This window comes from Nansenia antarctica, assembly GCF_963989245.1.
Source record: "Nansenia antarctica genome assembly, chromosome: 12".
Taxonomy (NCBI): Eukaryota; Metazoa; Chordata; class Actinopteri; order Argentiniformes; family Microstomatidae; genus Nansenia; species Nansenia antarctica.
This window is the reverse complement of record NC_137682.1, coordinates 19,850,019-19,860,018: the sequence shown is the minus strand read 5'-3', so window position 1 is coordinate 19,860,018 and position 10,000 is coordinate 19,850,019. Positions and strand designations below refer to the sequence as shown.

The window sequence follows — 10,000 nt, the reverse complement described above, 5'->3', positions numbered from 1 at the left end:
CTGCGCCACAGCCGCCCCAGAAGTAAAAGGTGTGGTGAGAGTTGTCCCTCACCCAGCCAGGTGGCGATGAGCACCCCGTCGATGCCCTCGATGGGGTCACAGATGCGGCCCACCACGGGGTGCACCTGCTGGGCCAGGTAGTACTGGGTGTCCAGACTCAGACCCTCCTGCCTCTGGAGCTGCTCCAACGCATAGGCCCGCTGACTGGAGCCCAGGGTGGAGCCATCCTGCAGGGAGGGAGGGGGAGGGGGGGAGGGGAGGGAGGGGAGTTAAGTCTCTGTACAGAGTTTGGCATGCGCAAACAGACACAGACACAGACACAGACACACACACACACACACACACACACACACACACACACACAGGTGGAGCTAGAAATCAGTCCCCTGCGACCCCCCCCCTTCCACACACACCTGGCAGACCCCCCCCCTTCCACACACACCTGGCAGACCCCCCCCCTTCCACACACACCTGGCAGACCCCCACCCTCCCCTTCCACACCTGGCAGACCCCCACCCTCCCCTTCCACACCTGCGACCCCCCCCCCTTCCACACACACCTGCGACCCCCCCCCGCCTTCCACACCTGCGACTCCCCCCCCCTTCCACACCTGCAACCCCCCCCCCCCACCTTCCACACCTGCGACCCCCCCCCCGCCTTCCACACCTGCGACTCCCCCCCCCCCTCCACACCTGCGACCACCCCCCCCCTTCCACACCTGCGACCACCCCCCCCCTTCCACACCTGCGACTCCCCCCCCCCCCCCTCCACACCTGCGACCCCCCCCCGCCTTCCACACCTGCGACCCCCCCCCCGCCTTCCACACCTGCGACCCCCCCCCCGCCTTCCACACCTGCGACCCCCCCCCCCGCCTTCCACACCTGGCAGACCTCCCCGCTTCCACACACACCTGGCAGATGATGTAGGAGACGGTGTCTCCTGCTTTGACCCTCCGGCCCTCCTGGGAGTTGATCCACAGAGCCACATGGACGTGAGGCAGGCTCTTCTTGTCTGGGTAGTCCTGGGGGTCCTTAGTCAGGGCCTGGGGGGAGGGGGGGGGGGGGAGAGGGAGGGGGGGGAGAGAGAGAGGGAGAGAGGGAGGGAGGGAGAGAGAGAGGGAGAGAGGCAGGGAGAGGGAGAGAGAGAGAGAGAGGGAGGGAGAGAGAGAGGGGGGGAGGGAGGGAGGGAGGGAGAGAGGGGGGGAGGGAGGGAGGGAGGGAGAGAGAGAGGGAGGGAGGGAGGGAGAGAGAGAGGGGTGTGAAGGGGGGGGTGGAGAAAATGAGACACACTGTACCTATCCCAACTAACACATACAGATAGATAACCAATCATGTGACCATTGACCACATAGTGCCAAACACATTTTATTTTATGATGTGAATTTTTGATGTAATGTTTTCTTGATGTTTTTTCTTCCTGTAGTTCTGTTTTATGTGATATTTGTATGTCCTGTAGTTCTGTTTTAAACTCAGTGTTTATAACATCTGAGGCCGTATTTCCCCTGTGGATTTACCTGCCCAGGGACTGCTGATGCAATTTAGCTACCCAGCTAACTCAGGGAGAGTCAATGACTGTCTACTGTCCCTTTGAAATGAACGAATAAACAAATAGACATATCGTTTCAACACGGAGGAAACACACACACACACCTGAGAGACAGAGACAGAGACACACACACACACACACACACACACACACACACACAGAGACACACAGAGACAGACAGACAGACAGACAGAGAGACAGAGAGACACACACACACAGACACACACACAGAGACAGGGAGACAGAGAGACAGACAGAGAGACAGAGAGACAGACAGACAGACAGAGAGACAGACAGAGAGACAGACAGAGAGACAGACAGAGAGACAGAATAGAGAGAGACACACACACACAGAGACACACACACACAGACACACACACACACACACACCTTGTGTATCTCATACTGGTTGAGCGGTATGGTTCCGTTGGCGACCTTCTCTCCCACCTCCACCAGGTGGCGCTGGATGTTCTCAACGATGGCGTCTCGGTTCTGGTCCGACAGGATCTGACCAATGACGTAGCTGAGGAAGAGGAGGAGGAGGAAGAGGAAGACGAGGGTTCATGTCTCTCTGTGATGGGGAGTGGTTTAGGTGAACATTCACTGCTTAACACTAGATTTTTTTTTTATCTCTTTGCACTCGATCAAATTTCAGGACCTTCCTTTTATGACTTTTCCTAGATATGTGCGTTCTACCACCCAGTATCCTTTCACTTTCAAAATCACATCAGGATAAGCTAGCATAAAGCTATTTTGCCGTTTTTCTGTGTCGGAAGCAGGCTAATTTACAAGCGGCCAACTAGTGGTCGCTGTGAGTAAATAGCAGCTTGAGCGATTGTAAAGAGGCGTGGCGGCTCTTATAGTAGGTAAACAGGCACGGCTGTTCTAGTGTTAAGAGGGGAGATCGTGATGTCGTGATGATGAGGGCCGGACGGCCGTTCCAAAATCACCCTCAAACCCAACAGACTTCACCTACACCTTGGAGAGGGTATCAGTGTGAAGGGATGGGTTTGAACCTCTCAGGTGGGGCTACCTCATCACAATCCAAACCACCTCCGCTACATAAAGCCCCCAAAAAAGTAATCTAGCCCAGGGTTCCCACTGCCGTACAAAATGCTTGAAATAAATAATACATTCTGGAAAGGCAGGGAAAGATCAGTGAGAATGTCAATTCAGGCAATGGTCACCCCCCCAAACTCCAGCCCGTTCACTCCGCTCCTCCACCTCTGCTGGCCGACTGGCACCACCACCTCTACGCCAACGCGGCAGTCATGCTGCCCGATCACGTCTCTTCACTACACTGGCTCCCCGCTGGTGGAATGAGCTTCCCACGGCTGTCAGAACCGCAGAGTCACTACCCATCTTCCGTCGGAGACTGAAGACCCATCTCTTCAGGTTACATCGTAACTGCTCCTCCTGAGACTTCTACTGCCCCCCCAGCACTGCGTCTCTTGAAGACACCCGCTTTTTCCCCTTTACTGTGTCCCCTAAAACTTCTATTGCCCCCCTTGTACTGTTTCTCCAGTGCCTATATATAAAAAAAATAAAATAAAGGCGTCTGCTAAATGCCAAAAATGTCAATGTAAATGTCAATGAATTATATTGTCCTTGAGAATTCGGAACATGTCGATTTTTCTGGAGAAGTTCAGACACCACTTTGTAACATAAAGGGATTTAAAACGTCTAATGATTGCCCAAAGCAATGATTCCAAACCACCAGTTATCGAGCAGAAAAAAAGACTCCTCTTTCCAACACTGACGGAGGCCACTGTTTACACTCGGTGTCACGGAGAGAGAGAGAGAAGAGAAGAGAAGAAAAGAGGGTGAGGAGAGAACGTCACTGACTTGCCGCACTCCTTGGCCAGGTCACACCAGTCCCTGCGTACGATGTCCAGGCCTTTCAGCTCCTGCTTGGTGGTGTAGCGGCCGTCAGCCTGCTGCTCTACCACCAGGGCGGCGTACTTCTTCTTCTTCAGCAGCAGCAGGGACTTGAACACGCCGTCGATGTCGATCTCCAGGAGCTTGTACAGCTTGTTCACCTCTGCCTTCACCTGCAGGGGGGGGGGGGGGGGGGAGGGGGGCACGCACGAACCAGAACACACACGGTTAAACACACTCACAGTCTATGTCGATCTCAAAGAGTTTATACGGCTAATTCATCTGGGGTAACACACACACACACACACACACAGCGGCTGTGTTTGGGTTCGCTGGGCAGAAACATTCCAGTAGTTCTCTGCTGCTATCACTTATTCAGGGTTCCCACACCTTCTGAAACATCAAATTCAAGCACCTTTCAAGTAGGGATGCTCCGATTTATCGGCCACCGATTTAAATCGGCCGATTTCACTCCAAATGACTCGATCGGTGATCGGCAAAAATGGCTGATCGCAAAAACCGATTTTTTAATTTAATTTTATTATATTTTTTTCCCCCTGGGGAAGACAGATAACTGAACAGAAAACATAGGAGGACATAACAGTATGTAAACCATGAAGGCCACGTTTATGATGTCTTTTATACAGCCATATCGACTGACTTGGGCTTCAGGCCCTAACTGGGTGATAGGCCAGACTTTTACTATGCCATAAAAATGAGTCTGCGTTTGCTTGGTGCCTAATGGATCAAAACGTTTGTCTAAAAAGCAAAAAATATGTAGGCTATCCAGTCAGTAGGCCTACAGTTATGTATTTTTAAAAAATCGGTATCGGTATCGGTTGATCTTGAGGAAAAAAATCGGTGATCGGTATCGGCCCCAAAAATCCAGATCGGAGCATCCCTACTTTCAAGACTCATTTCCCTAAAATTCAAGGACCCAACATGGCATAGTTTGAGACAGAACTAGTTGACGAGCTAAGTAAAACATTTTTGAATATATATATTTATTTATTTATTTTTTTGAGAGAGAGGGGAATTCAAGCACTTTCAATGACCAATGTCTATTTTCTAAAACTTTTAAGACCTTGATTTCTTTTTCTCAAATTCACAAACTTTCAAGGATTTCAAGGACCCGTGGGAACCCTGCTTATTCTATTATTGACGCTCTGACGCTACTGTATATAGGCCTGCAGTCATTGTTGATTGTTGTTTATATCCTGCATATTCTATTATTGATTTTGTATTTCTACTGGAATGCCAATGCCTATTTGAACCTGTACCCAAGAATGTTACTCCTTGTATCTGTACATCAATGTAATAAAGGCAATTCTGATTCTGATTCTGACACACACACACACAGACACACACACACACACACACGTTACCTTGTTGCCCAGTTTGAAGACCTCCTCCAGAACGGCACTGTTGGTGTTGATCATGATGGAGTCCGTGTCTCCGTAGATGACCTCCAGGTTCATCTGCCAGAGGAACAAGGGAGGAGTCAGGAGGGGGGGGGGGGGGGGGGGGAGGTCAACTCTTGGCACCTGTATCATGTATTTGTTTGGATCATTTCTGGATGGAAAGAGTGGGTTACTAAACTCACCTTCTGGACCAGGTCTTTGGTGTGCATCAGGATCTGAGGAGCGAGAGAGAGAGAGAGGAACACAACATGACAGACCTGACTGAACACCTCAGAAGAACACACACACTCACCCACCCACCCGCCCACACCCACACCCACACACACACACACCCACCCCCACACCCACCCCCACACACACACACACACACACACACACACACACACACACAACCAAACACCCACACACACTGAAGTAGCTGATCTTTTCATCGCCTTGTATGGGCATGTGTGTGTGTGTGTGTGTGTGTGTGTGTGGTGAAGCTTGATTTGCTGTTAAGTGGAGGATAATTGGCTGGGGCTATTAAGAGTCTTGCTGTGATGGGCCTTCAAACACACGACCCCCCCCCCCCCACCCCACCCCCACCAGCCCAGTACAATGACCCCTAATGGACTTAATCATCTACAGAGTGACTGACGGATCATAAAGAGAGAAAGAGGGAAGGTGAAAACATGGGAAAGGAATAAGAGAACACAGAGCAGAGTGAATGTATTCAGATTGATGAAAGAGAGAGAGAGAGAGAAGGGGGGAGGAGGAGTGAGAGGAGGGGGTGGCTGTGGCACAGGCCGTCTAATGTTCGCAAGGTTGGCAGATCGGCGGTTCGAGCCCAGGCTGGCCACATGTCGAGGTGTCCTTGGGCAAGACACTGAACCCCAAATTGCTCCTAATGCCTTGCATGGCAGCTTGCCGCCGTTGGTGTGTGAATGGGTGAATGAGAGGCCGATGTAAAGCGCTTTGGAATAAGGCGCTATATCAGTCAGTCCTTTTAAGGAGCGAGGGATAGAGGGAGAGAGGGAGAGAAACAGAACGTTGATCATTACAGCTGAATTGGACAAAAAAAATAATGGTGTCACTGTTTACCAGGGTGTTTACCAGGGTGTGTGTGTGTGTGTGTGTGTGTGTGTGTGTGTGTGTGTGTGTGTGACCTCTGCAGCAGAGGGACTCTAACAGGTGGGGGCCCCCGGGGATCAAGAGCGCTAATCTGGGGGGGGTAAGGGAGCCAGGACGCAGTGCGACCTCTCACCAGCCCTCTGCACCTCCGTCAACCACACACACACACACACACACACACACACACACACACACACACACAGAGAGAGAGACACACACAGAGAGAGACACACACACACAGAGAGACACACAGACACAGAGAGACACACACATACACACAGAGACACAGACACAGAGAGACACAGACACAGAGAGACACAGACACACACACAGAGACACACACACAGAGACACACACACAGAGAGACAAGGACACAGCTATTTCAGAGAGCAAGAGGAAAGGGGGGAGGGGGTGTTCCACTCCCTGAAACTAGAGTGGGCCTTAAGCTTTATGAGCCGCTACATAGCGCTGTTAGAGAGGGGGGGTGGTGGTAAGAGGAGGGGGAGGGGGGGGTGGTAAGAGGGGGCAGATCAGAGTTTGAGTTTGAGTAATTACAGAACAGCCTCTTGCATTAGCCAAGGTCATTCTCTTTCCCACACACAAGTTTACACGTCTGTACGCACGGTGGTGAGAGAGGGGACCTTTACATGATTCAGATGGGCCACAACACACCTCTTTAAATAGTGAGTGTGTGTGTGTGTGTATAATGGACTGACATATAGCGGCTTATTCCAAAGCGCTTTACAACGGCCTCTCATTCACCTATTCACACACACATTCACACACCAATGGCGGCAAGCTACCATGCAGGGAGCAATTTTGGGGTTCGGTGTCTTGCTCAAGGACACTTCGACATGTGGCCAGCCGGGGCTTGAACCGCCGATCTGCCAACCTTGCGATCATTAGACGCCGGCTCTACCTGCTGCACCACAGCCGCCCCTGTGTGTGTGTGTGTGTGTGTGTGTGTGTGTGCGTGCTTGCGCTGTAGTATCAAAAGCGGTTACCATGTCACATCCTCCATGATTTTATGCATCTACTGTATACCAGGGCTCAAACTGTACACGTAGCACCAGAGCTCCCAAACGTGAACATTCCGGAGCACCTCAAAAACACTCGATTTGAGGGGTGAGCCGATCGAACGAAGGCGGAATCACAGAGAAGCAACGTGGATCGAATCGAATTTTAATCGTCATGATAATGACACATTTACATTTATGGCATTTTAGCAGACGCCTTATTCAAAAGTGACTTACAATCGATACATTTGACTAAGCAAGTGAATCATCAATTCACCAGTCGTAGCAGGAAGAGTGATCTAGCTCAGGCCAGGGGCCATTGGCAGTCGTCGTGATAAAGGAAATTATTTTTAAAAATGTTAAGACACTGGAGAAACAAGGGGCGCAGTATCAGTCTTAGGGGACACAGTATAGGGGAAAAGCGGTTGTCTCAGGAGACGCAGTGCTGGGGGGTAGTAGATGTCTCAGGAGGAGCAGTTAAGGTGAAGCCTGAAGAGATGGGTCTTCATGACACGCATCTAAATGCGTGGCCATAGGGGCTGCAGTAATGGTGACCCACGTCACTTCTTTGCGCATGTAGCCAGGACACATCGTCGATAAACCCCCCCCCCTCAACAGAGCATGTCCGTTTCCCACAGACGCCCTCCGTTTAGTTGTGACTAATGACCCCAGGTTGATGTGGAAGTTGGAATCAGAAGTTGTGCTAAAACATCGAAATCAAATAAGTAACTAAACTATAAAACATTACCCCTAGTTACCATTCATTTTGTAATAGCCTGTTCAGGGACTACAGATGAAAATTAGCTCATGAGCTAACTCTGGCGCATTTACATTGATGTGGAAACTGATTTGTTGATTAATGTGCACTGTCCCTGGTAAATAAATAAATAAAATAAAATAGTGAGAGAAGAGAGACGGAGGGTACGGATGTGGGCAAGGAAAGAAAAGAGGGGGAAGAGGGGGTGAGAGAACCAGGGAGAGAGAGAGAGAGAGAGCGAGGAGGGGGAAGGAAGGAGAGGTGTCAAAGTGTTGAGGTAATTGATGTCAACTCATTTAGCCCGGTTATTTTCCATACAAGCTGTCAGTGACATCAGGACGGACTGCTTAAGGAGTGAAAGACAAGACGTTTGACCGTGACCCTGGAATGTGTGTGTGTGTGTGTGCAGAGAGCAAGAGAGCTCATCTTTAAACACACACCGCCGAAAAAGCATGCGTATCTGTACAAACACAGCTCGCAGGGGGTGTATTTGAGTACCTGCATGTGTGCTTTTTGCACGACTCAAGACTGATGAATGCATTCACCACCCCACATCGCACACGTAGCACGCATAGCCACCGCACACAACTGAGGAAGCACAATATCACTCATGTTAGAGACCCTGTACCGGACTCTGTTTTACAACTCTGGTCTTACACGACTATGGGTAGAAGAGTAAGCTCCGGGGCGCTTAGGTGGCGAAGTGGATTAAGCGTTGACCATGTAACCGCAGGGTTACCGGTTCGATTCCGGCCGCGGACGTGTCCTGCATGTCATCCCTCCTCTCTCTCTCACCCATCCTTCCTGTCTAAATCTCTACTGGTATCTGTCAATAAAAAGGAAAAATATGAGTGGGACTGCCCCACTCAGAAAAAATACTTTAAGCTCCTACAGTACTTCCAAGTGAACCCTCCTTCGGAAGAGCTACATACAGGGTTCCCACACCTTCTGAAACATCAAATTCAAGCACCTTTCAAGGACTTTCAAGACTCAATTCCCTCAAATTTAAGGACCCAACACGGCATAGTTTGAGACAGACCTAGATGAGAATTTATATAATAGGAACTATCCTCTTACAGACAACAATTAAAAAGAGAGGCTTGAATGTAGAGGCTTGAACACCAGATGGTCTCTTGCCTTCTCTACCACAGCACAGCAAAACAAAAGATTGTGAAATATGTGTAAAGTTACACAATACAGAGACTTATTTACTAGTTGACGAGCTAAGTAAAACATTTTTGAATATATATTTTTTTTGAGAGAGAGAGAGGGGGGGGGAATTCAAGCACTTTCAATGACCCCATGTCCATTTTCAAAAACTTTTAAGACCTTAAGTTCCTGTGGGAACCCTGTTTCCAACTCCAGTCTTACACGACTGGGTGGAAAAGTAAGCTGCTACAGTACTTCCAAGTGAACCCTCCTTCAGAAGGGCGACATAACACTCGATACACAGACACAGTGGGGTGGGGAGGAATACGTATTTGTCACATCAACAATTTTTCAATTCCAAATATTTCCATAGCAGCTATTCACATGAAATTGAGATCAGACATTGGTATGAACTCAATAAAACTACACAGCTAAAGAAAATGTGACGCTCCAATCCATAAAAAAAACCTATGTGCAATAAAGTGGAGTGACACAGGAAAAAAAGTATACAGTATGTATCGGACTCTAGTTTGTGCTCTACTGAGTATTAAAAAAACTGCTATACCATTTTGTATTTGATAAGCCTCATCTTTCTCAAGTCTTTCCAATCTCCATCTTTACCTAAATATCTCCATTTCTCACTCAGTCTATTCATCCTAGGGTTGGATGGTTTTATGGTTAAACCGAAAAACGCGGTTTCTAAAAATAGCAACAGTTTTTTACCAAAACCGTCATAAAACAGGATTTATTTATTTTTGTATATTATTATTTTTAACATTTAATCACAACATCAGAAACTGCTATATATGTATATTAAACGCCTTAAGAGTGTGTGGTTGAAGATGCTATGAAAGTGATTTTTGTAAACAATGTAATGTCAATAAATGAACTGTCTAAAAAGGGGTACATTGCAGACACTGCAACGGTCTGTAGGATACAATACAAATTGTTTTTGGTAGTGCGTATGCCTGAAGAAGGTCTATGAAAGGCCGAAAGCTCGCGCAATAACACGGGATGGCACCTTGGATGAAGGATCATATGGAAGGAGATTAACTAAAGGCCAATGCACACGGCGTGCGATTTTGTCGCACGACAACATTCGATTCTCAGCCTGCCTGGTCCGA

General features: G+C 49.0%; 1 protein-coding gene across 1 annotated transcript in view; it reads right to left on the bottom strand.

The window, feature by feature from the left end:
• pola1 (polymerase (DNA directed), alpha 1) overlaps nt 1–10,000 on the bottom strand; it is a gene marked incomplete at both ends in the record, with an annotated part of 67,812 nt that overhangs the window by 35,712 nt on the left and 22,100 nt on the right. The window contains 6 exon segments of the mRNA XM_080543619.1: nt 53–227; nt 911–1,042; nt 1,936–2,068; nt 3,391–3,596; nt 4,809–4,901; nt 5,027–5,059. Of these exon segments, the coding sequence (XP_080399745.1) occupies nt 53–227; nt 911–1,042; nt 1,936–2,068; nt 3,391–3,596; nt 4,809–4,901; nt 5,027–5,059 (772 nt within the window).